At 35.3% G+C, this 13,943-nt stretch overlaps 1 protein-coding gene across 1 annotated transcript in view; it reads left to right on the forward strand.

Annotated features, from left to right (window-relative positions):
• The window catches only part of EPC2 (enhancer of polycomb homolog 2), a 108,389-nt gene that overhangs the window by 72,570 nt on the left and 21,876 nt on the right, over positions 1 to 13,943 (forward strand). The window contains exons 4-5 of the mRNA XM_082630260.1: positions 6,627 to 6,833; positions 13,185 to 13,333. Coding sequence (XP_082486386.1) covers positions 6,627 to 6,833; positions 13,185 to 13,333 — 356 coding nt within the window. The remainder of the gene's footprint in view (positions 1 to 6,626; positions 6,834 to 13,184; positions 13,334 to 13,943) is intronic.

Below are 13,943 nucleotides of genomic sequence, written 5' to 3' on the forward strand. Positions count from 1 at the left end.
AAACTTCCCTCTTAGAACTGCTTTTGTTGCATCCCATAGGTTTGGGGCCATCGTGTTTTCATTGTCATTTGTTTCTAGAAATGTTTTCATTTCTTTGATTTCTTCAGTGATCTCTTGGTTATTTAGCAGTGCACTGTTTAGCATCCATGTGTTTATGTTTTTTTACAGTTTTTTTCCTGTAATTGATTTCTAATCTCATAACGTTGTGGTTGGAAAAGTTGCTTGATAGGATTTCAATTTTCTTAAATTTACTGAGGCTTGATATTTGACCCAAGATGTTATCTATCCTGGAGAATGTTCCATGCGCACTTGAGAAGAAAGTGTAATCTGCTGGTTTTGGATGGAATGTACTATAAATATCATTTAAATCTATCTGGTCTATTATGTCATTTAAAGCTTGTGTTTCCTTATTAATTTTCTGTTTGGATGATCTGTCCATTGGTGTAAGTGAGGTGTTAACGTCCCCCACTATTATTGTGTTACTGTCAATTTCCTCTTTTATAGCTGTTAGCAGTTGCCTTATGTATTGAGGTGCTCTTATGTTGGGTGCATATATATTTATAATTGTTATATCTTCTTGGATTGATCCATTGATCATCTCTTGTAACATTCTTTATTTTAAAGTCTATTTTATCTGAAATGAGTATTGCTACTCACCTTTCTTTTGATTTCCATTTGCATGGAATATCTTTTTCCATCCCCTCACTTTCAGTCTGTATGTGTCCCTAAGTCTGAAGTGGGTCTCTTCTAGACAGCATGTATGCAGGTCTTGTTTTTGTGTCCATTCACCCAGTCTTTGTCTTTTGGTTGCAGCATTTAATCCATTTACATTCAAGGTGGTTATCTATATGTATGTTCCTATTACCATTTTCTTAATTGATTTGGGTTTGCTTTTGTGTGTCTTTTTCTTCTCTTGTGTTTCCCACCTAGAGAAATTCCTTTAGCATTTGCTGTAAAGCTGGTTTGGGGTGCTGAATTCTCTTAGCTTTTGCTTGTTTTTAAAGCTTTTAATTTCTCCATCAACTCTAAATGAGATCCTTGCTGAGTAGAGTAATCTTGGTTGTAGGTTTTTCCCTTTCATCACTTTAAATATATCCTGCCACTCCTTTGTGGCCTGCAGAGTTTCTGCTGAAAAATCAGTTGGTAACCTTAGGGGGATTCCTTTGTATGTTATTTGTTGTTTTCCCTTGCCACTTTTAATATTTTTTCATGGAATTTAATTTTTATTTGTTTGATTAATATGTGTCTCACTGTGTTCTGCTAGGGTTTATCCTGTATGGGACACTCTGTGCTTCCTGGACATGGGTGGCTCTTTCTTTTCTCATGTTAGGGCAGTTTTCGACTATAATCTCTTCAGATATTTTCTCAGACCCTTTCTCTTTCTCTTCTTCTTCTGAGACCCCTATAATTCGAATGTTGGTGCATTTAATGTTGTCCCAGAGGTCTCTGAAGCTGTCCTCAATTCTCTTTTCATTCTTTTTTCTTTATTCTGCTCCTCCTCAGTTATTTCTACCATTCTATCTTCCAGCTCACTTATTCGCGTTTCTGTCTCAGTTATTCTACTATTGATTCCTTCTAGTGTGTTTTTCATTTCAGTTCTTGTGTTGTTCATCCCCTTTTGTTTGTTGTTTATAGTTCTTCTAGGTCTTTGTTAAAGATTTCTTGTATTTTCTCAATCCATGCCTCCACTCTATTTCTGAGATTTTGGATCATCTTTGCTATCATTACTCTGAATTCTTTTTCAGGTAGGTTTCCTATTTCCTCTTCATTTATTTGGTCTTGTAGGTTTTTACCTTGCTCCTTCGTCCGTAACATATTTTTTTTGTCATCTCATTTTTTTGGATGGGACCCGTCCCCCGTTTTGATGGAAAGTAATATCTAGTGTACTGTCCAAAAAAGTACATTAAAACTGAACTTTGTAAAATTCAACTTAATTTGTTTTTTGAGGGATTGTCTTTTTTTATTGGAAATTTGTTTAATTATCAAATTGATCCTCATTATAATTAGTGCTAACAGTTTTCCTAGGATTTTGATCACTGGCATCAGATATAATTTCAGTTTTTCTTCTTTATGTATAAATTTTCCTAGCAAACCTAGGCTTGATCAGACTTTTGGCATTTCTTCTGTTTTCTATGATTGCTCTGAAATTCTCATGGTGGTTGAAATTATATCATCAGAAGCTTTCTGCTGTGTGTTTTGTAATTTGCTTTTTTTCATTCAGTTAGTAATATTTATTTAGCACTCAGGTGAGCAAGACAAGTGACAGAAGTTCTGCCCTTGTGGAGCTTATCATCTAAGTGGGTACAAGATAAACAAAAAGCATGTAAACAGTAAATTAACTATGCACTATAATCAGCACCATCCTATTTTAGTTCTCTTTGCTCAGTGGCAAGCTTCCAGACTCTAAAACAACTGTCTAGGTTCTCAGAGCTTGATAGCATCTGCTTTCTGCAGAAGAGGTTAAGGTGAAGCCTTTGTTATAGGAACAAGGAAATTGTCTTATTAATAGAACCAAGTATTAAGGATAGCAAAAGCCTCCCCTCATTCCAAGTGTCTGATCTGGGGGATTCATGGAGTTCTTTATTTTCTCTTTTTGGGGGCTAGGATAATACCAGATCACAGGGCAAGGAATCAAGTGTGTGGTTAAACCAATATTTATTAAGTTGGTAGAGAAAGACGTAAAAGATGGACTGGGGGCTTCCCTGGTGGCGCAGTGGTTGAGAGTCTGCCTGCCGATGCAGGGGACACAGGTTCGTGTCCCGGTCCGGGAAAATCCCACATGCTGCAGAGCGGCTGGGCCCGTGAGCCATGGCCTCTGAGCCTGCGCGTCCGGAGCCTGTGCTCCACAACGGGAGAGGCCACAGCAGTGAGAGGCCTGCGTACTGAAAAAAAAAAAAAAAAAAAAAAAAAAAAGATGGACTTGGGCAGAAGCTTCTGCTGGCATTATTCTGTGGAGACTATTGCAATGAAGTCATTATTGAAAACTCTTGTTGCCAAAGTCTGTGATTATTTTCAGTTCCCATCCTTTGTCTTATTTGAGTTCTTATTTCTTCAAATTGTTCTCACCTTTGTTCTTTTGAATACAATTCCCTTTTGGTTTTCTTATGATTTTTTTATGACCATTCCTTCTAATTTTCTTTTACTGACTCCGTTTCATTCAACTCTTGTAAACATCCGGGTTTCTTGAAATTCTTTTCTTGGTATTCTTGTCCTGATTATTTTGGGGGATAATATCACCTCATCGAGCATTTTTGTGGTTATAGTAATACCATGCCTTTAGCCTTGACCACTTTCTCAAGCCCCAGGATTTTCTTTTTTCTCTTTTTGTGCTGACTGTTGGCATCTCCATCTAGATGGTCCACAGACCTCTCAAGTTTAACCTTTTCAAAACTTAACTTACTCTCTTAACTCCAGATAATCCTATACTGTATTCATTCTCTCTCCAGTGACTCCCAAAACTCAGGATCTTGTGGGTTTTTAAAATCCTTTTCCTTTAGTCCCTAAATTTTCAATAAACTACTAACTACCCTACGTCTCTCCTTTTTTATTAAGTCACAGTTAAATTTTCAAAAGATAAACCATATTGTTTACCTTTTAGTCCATTTTAGTTTACTGATATTGCACTGTTTAAGGTCACTGATGGCCTCCTAATTATCATCAGGAGCCTCTTTTTAGTCTGCGTCCTACTTAATATCCCTGTAGTATTGGATTTGTTGACCTCCATCTTTCCTGATTCTTCTTGTTTCTTCATCTCCTCTTCCTTTGCTCCTCTACCTCTTGTTCTGTTCCTTTGGTATATATCCTCAGAATTTATTCTTGTACCATAAGCTGCCAACACAGGCACTCTCAGATGGAGTTTTTTGTGACTGTGTCCTCTATCTTACTGCACTAATACTCAGTTGCAGAGTTCTTACATTGTTCTCTTATTGTTTAATTTGTATTTGTCTAACCTTAATTCCCATACTGTAAGTTTGTTTAAGTACTGGATTTGTCTTAAAGTTTTTTTTGTTATCTTCCCCACAAGCTATAGCACAAATGATGGCCTGATAGTAGTTATTAACTACTTACTGCTTAATTGGCTATTTTATATGTAAAAGCATTAATTTTTACATGTAGTTTATTCATTTGTGTATTAAATTTGTGCATTTATTGAAATTGCTAGACCATGAGTTTTATATATAAGCAAACTAAATGATCTTTGTCCTCATGGAGCTTGTTGCAGTCTAGAAGAAGAAGAATTTTTATCTCCCATCCCTAAGCCCCCAAAATAAGTAAATCAAGTAAGTCAGAGCTGTCTTGGAAATAATAACTTTATCACAGACCCCTTTGCCACTTGAATACGGGTTTCTACTGTTTTCTAGTAGATGAAATGCTAAATGGCAGAACTTTTTCCTTAGGTATAAAAGTAGTAGGATTCTGATTTTTGTGGATTTTTAATCATGTCACATAATTTGTGACTACTTTATCTGTAAATAGTTCTTGTCCACTCAAATTGATGCTCTCACCATGATAGTAGAGAGGCACTGATACTAGTTGCCCTAGAATAGCTAAAGATAAGTTTTACAGAATGACTAAAACCAAAATTATCCAATAAAATAAAAATTGGCCGTATGACAATATAAAAACAGCAGTTGTTGACTTACAGCTAACATAGGAAAGTAATGTCAGGATGTTTAAACTGTGTATTGAATTCTTATTACCTCAGATATAAAGAGGGTACTTAAGCACCAGTCAGAAGGACATTTCTGAAAGCAGGGGCAAGAAGCACCAGAGAAGAAAATCTGAGGCCGTGTTTTAATCTCCTGACACCTCCTGCAGGAAGATAGGAAGCAGTGTTATTTTGATAATGTTGTTATATAAGAAACTCACCACTGCTCTGCTGGTTGAAGGAAAGAGATTATCTTCCACCCCACTCAAAGGTTAGATTAAGTTCTTGATTTAATTAGTGAAGGTTATAAAATTTTATCAGAAGCAGAATGACCAAACAGCTGAAGCACGTATAGCATATCACAGCATTGTTTCCCTTTGGTCCCCAGAGCACATGAGAGCTACCAGTTATGCTATGCTCTAAGCATTTGGTGGAATTTTGTTAGATCCAGAAAGCTCTATTTTTATTCTGCCACCGTCCTTGTAGACTTTGGAGGTTTACATCACCATTCCAGAGAACTTCAGCTAACAGTGGGAGAGTGTCCATTTAAAGTTGATGTTTGGAAATATTGGTTCTTTTGGTTTGATCTCGTTTCAGGCTCCGGCTCTCCACTTTAAAGGTCAAGTAACTCGGCGTCTCAGATGCAGTTAAGCTGACTCCACTGAGACTTTGAATAAACCAAAGAATGGCCACTTATAATTTTATTGTCATGTGGACTAGAATACTTGAGTTGATACTGTCTGTATTCTCTTCCTGTTGTCAAACCATCTTGGCAGCCAAATTATAATAAGAAACCAACTAATTAGCTTTAGTAAGCACCACCATAGGACTGGAAGTCCAAATGATTATTACATTTATTCTATGAAGTTATACCAATGTGAGAAGTCAGATCATAGCAAAAATTTATTTGCTAAGTCATGCTTTCTTCAAATGAATTCATACAACCTGCAAATTGATTAGTATGTTGATCTTAAAATTTCAGTGATAAAAATTTTCCCCTCATTTCCAAGTTTTTAGGAGATATCTCGATTTGTTTTGAAAATGAATCTTCATCTCTAGAATGATAAAAGTAAAAAGATTGGGATAGCATCACTTCAGTAAGGGTTCACAGCCCTAAAACTCCATAATCTTTTTCTAAGCTTCACTATAAATGGATATGTGTAACCCCTAATCCATCTTACTAAAGCTGATTAGCCTCTCTGATCTTCATAAGGAGCAAGGAAACAGATGTGACCAAGCAAATTTCTACAAACTTTACTTTGAGATAATGTCAGCATATATTGGCTGCACTGATAAAGGAGAAGTAGATCCCTGAGATGCCACTGTCCCAGACATGACAATGTCATTAACAAAATGAGTGTTTAGAACAAGGATTCTCTAGTATTTAATCAGCTTTGTTAGAGGAATTGTTTATATATGTAATTGATACAAGAAATTCAAGATTGCATAGTGTTGAGACTTCTGGAAACATGCTAAGTTTGTTCTTTTCAATTTCAAAGGAGGCATGTGTATATTTAGTTGCAATACGTTGGAAAATATTCATAGTTTATTTTGGAGGGAGGTAAAAACCACCTATAAATTCTGGTTTCCGTTGAAAAACAAAAACACTGAAAGAAGCTAGTAGACTATTGAAAACTAGTACATCCTCCAATGTGTGGAATCCCAGAATATCAGAAGTGTGAAGGACCCTGGATGTCTTCCAGTTCAAGACTTTCCTGAGTCATAAATCTGTTGTAGTCTTATCATTAATCCAGGCTTCTTAAATATTTTAAGTGGTGGAACTCACTACCTCTTAGGGCAAATTTCTAATTTTGGTAAATCTTAATAAAGTCTTTGTTAGATTGAATTGAATTGTGTTTTCTGCCATCATGATATCTGATCGTAATTGTTAGACTGATCACATTTTTTCCTGTAGGTATAGTTTAATTTTAATTTTTTTAAGCATTGTAGTTGATGACATTTTTTATTTTTTATTTAGCTTGTAACACTTCAAGAAGCAAAACTGCTGCTAAACGAAGATGATTACCTTATTAAAGCTGTATATGACTACTGGGTGAGAAAACGTAAAAACTGCAGGGGACCATCCCTCATTCCTCAGATAAAACAGGAGAAAAGAGATGGCTCTACCAACAATGACCCTTATGTTGCCTTTCGGAGGAGAACAGAGAAAATGCAAACTCGAAAGGTAATATGCTCTAGTAGGTCTGTGTCTTACTAGAGCATGGACTTGAGGATATGGGGAGGGGGAAGGGTAAGCTGTGACAAAGTGAGAGAGTGGCATGGACATATATACACTACCAAACGTAAAATAGATAGTTAGTGGGAAGTAGCCACATAGCACAGGGAGATCAGCTAGGTGGTTTGTGACCACCTAGAGGGGTGGGATAGGGAGAGTGGGAGGGAGGGAGACGCAAGAAGGAAGAGATACGGGAACATATGTATATGTATAACTGATTCACTTTGTTATAAAGCAGAAACTAACATACCATTGTAAAGCAATTATACTCCAATAAAGATGTTTTAAAAAAAAAGAAAGAAAGGTAATATGCAAATTAGATTTAACTGAATGTACCTTGATAGTATTTAAGACCAATATTTTTTTTTTTGCTGATAGCTTGAGTAATTTTCAGTAATTTGAATATAAAGAGAAGCTAAGGACATTGTTGAACTTTATATTAGAAAGCCTGCTTTTCAGTAGCTTCTATCCCCCAGTTGTTTGCAGTGTTTATTTAATACCTATGGGCTTTATAAATCTATTGGTTATACCATTTTAGGCTTGCAGTTGAAGTGATGTGAGAAAATTCGTGTTAGGAGGAAAACTCTGAAGTTTTGAATTCTTCAGTAAACTGTACATTCTATACGTATCCTCTCTTTGGGAAGCTTAAGAGTTCCTTTGAAACCATATTCTAAATCATGCATGTGAAAATGGACTTTACTCCCTCTAACTACTGTGGGGTCATGGGAAGTTGGGAAAGGTTCATTTTCAAGCCTGTTCTGCTAACAGTCGCAAGTAACACAATGGAACCTTTTTCTTCTTTTCTGAGTTTTCAGTTGTGTCAGATTTCGAATTGACAAACTTGTCCTAATCTGGCTTTCAGAAGCAAGATGAGCCAGAATTTTAAGAGAAATGGGGTCTCAGGCTGTGAAATGATACGGTATAGAAGAAAGCATTATTTCAGACTGGTAGTCACTGCCTTCCATTTCTCATAATTAAGGGTAAACATCAGACACGGTAACACATTCTCTAACATTGCAGAATATTAGGAACATATAAATGTAAAAACCATGAGGAATGATAATTGGAGGCAAAGCATTTTCTGTGGATTCCTGTTTCTCCTAACATTGAATGCTTGTCCTTGTCAGCTGTTAATATAACAGCTGTGAAGCATAACAGCTGCCAGGGCTAGTACATTTTAGGGGAAACTTCCCTACTGGTTAACAACCAGAGTTTTTGTAACTCTTGGATTTCCCAAATGTATATGACATTCCCTAACCCAGACTGAATTTTCAATTTGGTGTTTTGGTTCTTAGCTAAGGAAATATTAGATATTTCTTGAAGATTTAGTGCCTTGTTTAGAAAAGACTATAATGAGATAAGTTTGTAAATACAGTAAAGCTTTATAAATATGGACATGAGGAAGGAGAGGTTTATCTGAATTATTGAAAAAATCTGAACTTCCAGTTACTTTTTAAAAGAAATGTAATTGATTCAGATGTATTGCAAAACATAGACTTAGAGCAATGTCTTTTGAAGGAAAAGTACTGTTGGGCTTCTTTTAGTGAACGGGTATGAAGTACTTAAAATTATCAGTATTTATTGACATATAAACAATATTCCAAATGTTTAAATATGTTTTATTCTTAAATAGGTTAAATCACTATTTTCTAACCAGTGTGTTTTGAGAATTGCTAGAAATAGGTTCCTGTGTTTAGGCATTTCTCCATTGTGTAATAACTAGGCCAGCATTTTCCTGACACTCTGATTCCTACCCTTTCTCTTATCTGTTATTTTCATCTTCCTCTCCAAGGTGGTATATTTTCTTTCCCAATGGTCTTTTTATTCCTCTCTGTTTTCAGTTATGGGACCAAAGACTATTCCCCTTCATGTACACTCTTGCTGCTTAGAAATGTCTATGAGTTTTAAAATGAGAAAGTTAGGAAAGCAATCAAGAGTGGACACCCTAGGTGTTCAGGAGGTGGTCACTGGGATATGCAAAAATGAATACCAGCTCACAGAGGTCCTCTGCTTCCTGTTCTATTCCCACATACGTAAAAACATTTATATAGCTGATGCAAAGGCTAGAGTAAAGGACTTCTGAAATATTTGCTTGGAAGTCTATAATTTAATTTTAATCATTAAACTAATGTTTAGTTTGGGAGTGCTTAAGTGCTTTAGGACATTCTCAAATGACATGGTGTTAAGGTACCAGCATGTCTGAGTGCACTGACTGGGAAGTCTTGAATCAGCATATACATTTATATGTTTAACCCCATAGGTAAAACTGTTAGTGTTTGTGCCTTCTCTCCTCCCTCTATGTGGCAAGATAGTTAGGAGAGGAAGCTTCCAGGATAGTGGTTCTCAGTCTGGCTGCACATAACAATCACTTGTGAATTAGCCTTGGTTTAAAAAGATCTGTAGTTAACTCTAAATTACAGCAGTTTGAAAACCACTTCCCTATATATTTGGCAGTTGGTCAGAACTATAATATGTAACTGGAACAAGAAGACAGGAATTTGCTCCAAGCAGAGACAGTTGTGAAGAAGGGTAAAGGGAATTGAGTAGATTTGAATATAGGGAGTAGGGCCATCTTAAAAGCACAGAAAAGAGGGCTTCCCTGGTGGCGCAGTGGTTGAGAGCCCGCCTGCCGAGGCAGGGGATATGGGTTCGTGCCCCGATCCGGGAAGATCCCACATGCCGCGGAGCGGCTGGGCCCGTGAGCCATGGCCGCTGAGCCTGCGCGTCCGGAGCCTGTGCTCCACAACGGGAGAGGCCACAACAGTGAGAGGCCCGAATACTGCAAAAAAAAAAAAAAAAAAAAAAAAAAACCAGAAAAGATGTCAGTATGAACTTACAGTTTTTAATATTGATATAGCTAGAAATAGATATAGATCTATGCATGGGTATGTACATCAATATATTACAGGCTTATTTCCTAGCTCTGTTTGCTGAGCGGGTATAGATGCAATTACAGTAGCATGTAAATCTTGATTTTAAATACCATTTTCCATTAAAGGGAACCAGAGCTCCTTAGAAAAATGGTTGATTTTAGGTCTGGTGCTAGGAAAGCATAAAGATAAGCTTGGAACATTCTGCTTTGCCAGAATATAAGAATGTGATTGAAGAATGTTGGAGCCATGTCAGAAGGCCTCAGGAGCCAGCATAAAGGGTGACCCTGCTGATCAGATCTGGGGAAGTTTGTATGTCAAAAGAAGGAGAGTAATGGATTATAACCCATAAAGTAACCCATGAGTCTATACTGATATAAATGGATGGATGGATAGATGGATAAGTAGATGATTGATTGATTGATAGATAGATGAAAGAGAACACTTTTCCTTACCATAGATTTCCAACTTATAAATGTCAGTGGAATGATGGAGTTCAAAAATCACCATTTGGCAACCACCATAGTAGCAATTGTTTCTGGCAAAAGTTAGAATTAATGGAAGCTAAACTGATGGGAGAAATTTGATGAGAAACAAGATGCTTATATAAGTCCCACCGCATACTTTTTAATTAAAAAAGGAAAAATACTAATTTGACTAGAGAAACCTGGCAAACACCATCTTAAGTGATCAAAGCATCAGGAGTAATGGGACAAATAGGTATCATTTAACTCCTGATATGCTGAGTGAGAGACACAGTATCTCTTCTGTGATGGTCCTACCAAAAGTTTACAACATGAATTTAATTGTGGAGAAACATCAAAGAAACCCAAATTGAGGAACATTCTACAAAAATAAGTGGCTTCTACTCTTTAAAACTATCAAGGTCATGATCACCATAGAAAGACAGAGGAACTATTCCAAATTATAGGAGAGTAAAGAGACATGACAGCTAAATGCAATTTGAATCCTGAATCAGGTCCTAGACCAGGAAAAAGAATTTATTATTATGAATGAATTTTAATAATAAAAGTTATTATTGTCCCATTAATGTCCTTCATAGCAATATTATATAAATATATAAAATATGTATATAACTATTTCTCGCTGTGAAGGACATTAATGGGACAATTGGCGAAATATGAATAAAGTTTGTAAATTAAGTAATAGTTTTTATATCAATGTTAATTTTCTGATTTTGATGATGGTACTGTGATTGTATAAGAGATTATCATTGTTTTTAGAAAATATATATTAAAGTGTTTAGGGGATAAAGGAGCATTATATCTTCAACTTTTCTCAAAAAATAAAACACCATTGCTAATAGTTTATGTATGTGTGTATGTGTTTATATATATATACATGTATATGTGTCTTAGTTCATTTGAGCTGTTATAACAAGAATACATTAGACTGGGTGGCTTAAACAGCAAACATTTATTTCTCAGTTCTGGAGGTTGGGAAGTCCAACATCCAGGTACCATCAGATTTGGTGTCTATTAAGGGACCACTTTCTGTTTCATAGATGGTCCTCTTGCTGTGTCCTCACATGGCAGATGGGGCAAGAGATCTCTCTGGGGTCTCTTAGGGTACTAATCCATTCTATAGGACTCCCAAAGGCCTTACCTCCAAATAAAAATCACATTGGAGAGTTAGGATTTCAACATATGAGTTATCAGGAGATGCAAACATTTGGTCCATAACAATGTGTATGGACATACATACATAGATACATACATAAAGAGAGATACATAAAGCAAGTGTAAAATAGTAACCTTTGGAGAATCTGAATGAAGATATATGGGAATTCTTTATACTTTTTTTGTAACTTTTTTGTAATCTGAAATTATTTCATAATAAAAGGTTAAAAAGTAGAGCAGAAAGGGCAGGACTCGGGTAAAGAAAAATTAGGAACACTAGTTATTTGGGCCTAAAGAGAGCGGGAAATGAATGAGTAAGAAAGGAGAGAAGCACACAGTCCAAGAGGAACCCTTAGTGAAAAGGAGGACAATTTTAAAAGGTTCTGGTGCACTTTTGATTCAGCTGCTGTTATTATTCATCTTTTAAATCTGTATATCTCTCATTCTTATTAGACTTTAAGCCTTTTGAGCATAGGGGACATGTTCAATACTTTGTACAGAGTGAGCACTTTTAATATTTCCTCTTGGTAATGTTAGTTTCTTTTCAATCAGAAGGTATTATTGCTGCCTGGTTACAAAAAAATATTTGCTTAATACCATGCTTTAGATTTTTGCCTTTTGTCACATAGTACTGCTGAAGGGGGAAAAAAGATTGATTTCCTTTGGATAAGATAAAAGGATGATTTATTAACATAGTATTTTTTAATATTTGGTATGCACTACCTTAATGGGACTTAGTTTAGGTAATGTTTTATAAGTGATGATTAATTTTCAAATACAAGTAACTATACACAAAAGGAAAAAAGTAAAACTTTGAATCTTTCTCAAGTTTTATTTTCTCTTTTATAATCCTCCAGTATGAAACCTGGCTTTCTTTGGGTTCTTTCTAATGTCATATTGCTTTATTAAGTCAGGTATGGAGAGCTTGCTTAAATGCAGTCTGTCTAGACATATAGAATGAGGGGTGGTAGTGGTCTGTTTTTAAACAAATAGTTCCATGCCTAATATAAAGTAAGTATTCTTTGGATATTTGATTGAACAAAATATTTTTATTAACAGTTACTTTTATATGCAAATGATGCTGCTATTTACAGTTGAGCCTTCTCTAGTTATGATAGGACTTTCACCTGTGAGTTAGTTCAAGTTAACTTCTTACAGTTCAAAGTAAGAACTTCTAATGAAATTCAGACTTTTCACCGGATGTCTTTTCTACTCTGCAATGAGGTGTTACTACACTGAAGCATGATCATTCCATTCCTTGAGATCCTTTATATCCCATAATCAGTTTTATATCTGAGTTTCTGAAATGAAGCTTTGCTTGTCATTGTGAATGTTTACACTGTAGTGTATTGAACTGTCCAGCCCCCAATTACAGAGCTGGATGGATGAATAAGCCACTCATTTTAGCTATTTTTAGGTAACCTTGATTTGACAACTGTTTCTCTCTGTCATTGTAAAATACCTTGTAACAATATGAAAAGACTGCATTTTCTGATATAGTAGGTTTTGTTGCAGACAGACTTTAAAATTTTTGTTTACATTGGAATTATCCCTTCTATGTCATTCCATCTTTTCAACAGCTGGCAACATTTTTTTTTAATATTTATTGAGATATTTGCTTATACTTTTATTTTCAGAGTTAAATAGGTTTTCTTAATGTAGTTGCTTTTTAGATGATTTTTTAACATTTTGCTTTTATAGAATGAATTTGGGTCTGATAAGATTTTGTTGAATGAAGCTGGAAATGTGGACAATTGGATTTATTCTTCTAAACTTGTTATTTTCAATAGAATCGTAAGAATGATGAAGCCTCTTATGAAAAGATGTTGAAACTGAGACGAGAGTTTAGTAGAGCCATAACAATTTTGGAAATGATTAAGAGAAGAGAGAAAACAAAACGAGAATTATTGCACTTAACCTTAGAAGTTGTGGAGAAAAGGTAACATTGCTACTATTACAAACCAGTAACAGCTTTAGTCAAATGATAGGCAAAATGTAACCAAATTTAAGCTTTATAACAACTGAAATTGATTATATAACAAAATTACATTTTTTGAAAATTGTGATTACTACTTTTTTGTTTTAAAAATCAGATTAAGTTACCAGTTCGGGTTGCAAATTTGGGGGATATTTTTGTGTGTAGTGTAGATCCTCTGTTATACGTAATTTTTTGTTGTTGCAGAATCATTGAGTTGTATTTAGAAAAGAACTTGGAGATCATTTTGTCTAATTCTCTGTATTAAAGTTTCTATTAAACAAAATTTGAGAGAAATAAATGTTTATTTGATTTTATTTTCTGATTAGTTAGGAAATACTTGTTTCATTGCATTTTGAAAATGTATTCTCTGATGTAATCATCCTTTTCCTGCATAATTAAGTAGACTATGCTAAACCTAAAAATTTTGTGTGTTTGCTGAGGTAAGCATTCTAAACATCACTTCCTAGTGCTTGAAAATATAAAATATATGAGGATTCCGTCTTCTGTGTCCCTTAGAGATTAGGTGGGTGGGGGTGGGGGGTGGTTTTGTTTTTACTAAATCCCAAATATG

The sequence above is a fragment of the Mesoplodon mirus genome (genome assembly GCF_964341445.2).
Source record: "Mesoplodon mirus genome assembly, chromosome: 8".
NCBI lineage: Eukaryota > Metazoa > Chordata > Mammalia > Artiodactyla > Ziphiidae > Mesoplodon > Mesoplodon mirus.